At 46.4% G+C, this 1,945-nt stretch overlaps 1 protein-coding gene across 1 annotated transcript in view; it reads left to right on the forward strand.

The window, feature by feature from the left end:
- The window catches only part of NFRKB (nuclear factor related to kappaB binding protein), a 56,949-nt gene that overhangs the window by 53,374 nt on the left and 1,630 nt on the right, over positions 1 to 1,945 (forward strand). Inside the window, exon 25 of the mRNA XM_045295187.1 lies at positions 1,220 to 1,326. Coding sequence (XP_045151122.1) covers positions 1,220 to 1,326 — 107 coding nt within the window. The remainder of the gene's footprint in view (positions 1 to 1,219; positions 1,327 to 1,945) is intronic.

Here is a 1,945-nt window from a genome sequence, read left to right on the forward strand (position 1 = left end):
AATCCTATTCTTGATAGAAAGATAGTACCCAGTGGCATCTACCCTATCCCCAGGCTTGGTAAATACAGTCAGAGCATGAGGTGGAGCAGGAAGTATTAAGTGTGCTTTCTTTCCCCTTATCTACTCAGCTAGTTTGACTAGTTCTTTAAGGGAAATTTTAGTTGATCTACTGGTATTCTGAAATGTTTTAAATCAATAAACATTCTTAGGCAATGAGAAAATAAGACTGTAAGTAAATCCACTAGGGTACACCATCTTTAGATTCTGTACTAACCGTCTGTCATTCTCTGTGTGTTGCCTTTTTGGCGACACCCTGGAAGTAAACAGTCCAGAAAAATATGAATTTGGGGACCTAACCTTGCTTTGCTGCCGAGTGCCTCACTACTTTAAAACTAGCTTGCTCACGGGAAAGGTCAATGTCTTTTTTTCTTAGTGTCCTTTTGACCCCACCTTTGATTTCCTTGAGGTAAGATTTTACTGTCTACATTTTATTACACAGTAAAAGCATTAAAAATCAGTCTAAACACTGGTAATATTGCTACCTTATCCTCGTCACCCTGGAATCCCAAAGGACCTGGGCTTCTAAACGTTCTTTCCTGCTGTTTGTTGTTCTGCTTAGGCCTTCTTAGTTTGGGCCTGGACCCTCCCCCCTTGGGTTTCTTATCAGTATCCCGTAACTAACCGCCCTATCTCCAGGAGAAACCGAAAACTCCTGGGCAGTATGACCTGTTGTAATCACATGTGCCCTGTACCTGCCGCTGAGCTCGCATTCCAGGAGAGCAGGAGTGAGGGCGTTCCCCTGCCCTTCTTACCTTTACTTCCCCAGACAGTTACTATGGGTGCCATATGGGCAGCTCCAGAGCCGCTGGGGGGCTGAGCATCCAGGACCCCGATAAACTAGAGATAGATATATACTTCCCTTTGTGATTAGTACACATTCTACCTGATCCCAAGGATAGGGATTCTGTATGGCCACTCTTCATGTGACATGAAAGAGGAGGATACGAGATCCAAAGAGACCTAGCCTCACAGTATATGAGCATTTGACCAGAGTTTGTGCCCACTTTTTTGAGGGCTGCGTCGATGGAACCTCAGGCGCACTGGGGTCTTAGAGGCTGAGAGGGAGAAAGGCATCTGTCTGCTTGCTCCTCGGTTCTTGTATGCCTGCGGGTGGCACTGGGGTCCCAACTCATGAGAACTGATGGTTTTTTCTCTTTAGGGGAAGCTGCCCACACGGATCACAGTTCCACTCTCTATGATTAGCCAGCCCATGAAGGGCAAAAACGTCGTCACGGCGCCCATCATCAAAGGCAACCTTGGAGCCAAGTAAGTGTTAAGAGTAGGGAGGAAACACTCAGAAGGGTCAGCAGGCACAAGTGTCTCTTGTCAAAGAATGCAGTGGCAGCTGGTTTTCCGGGACCTGCCTTCATTCAGTGTCTCTCATCTGTTGTACTGTTTTAGGTCCAGAGGATACAGTAATCATTAAAACAGACAAAAACCTGTGCTGTCATGCTTAGGACGTTAGGAGGGTGAGGAAGAAAGCATATATTGGATGATGGTGCACACTGGAGAGAAAGCTGGGAATTGGGAAGACAAGAAGGGGGTTAGCAATGGCGGTTTCTTCAGATGTGACAGTGAGGGAAGACTTCACTTGGATATTTGAACCTGATGGTGATCTTCCAGTAGCCTTTACCTAAACAGAAATCAAAAGAGCAAGATGCAGTCAGCCTGGTGGTCTCAAGCCAGCTTGTGTAGCAAGGCTGTTTGGAGAACAGCATCTTATCAGGAGCTTGGGCATCTCTGGGACAGTTAGTCCAGTTGATTGAGGTACAGGGACCCGAGCTATTTTATCCATAGCATTGGGAGCTCTGGGCTCCTTCTCCACACTCAGGGACGCACAGAAGCTGGAAAAAAGAACGTCTAGTTTTCACTTCAGTCTAGAATG

Source organism: Echinops telfairi, unplaced genomic scaffold (assembly GCF_000313985.2).
Source record: "Echinops telfairi isolate 266 unplaced genomic scaffold, ASM31398v2 ScPeMD7_5592;HRSCAF=6446, whole genome shotgun sequence".
Classification (NCBI taxonomy): Eukaryota; Metazoa; Chordata; class Mammalia; order Afrosoricida; family Tenrecidae; genus Echinops; species Echinops telfairi.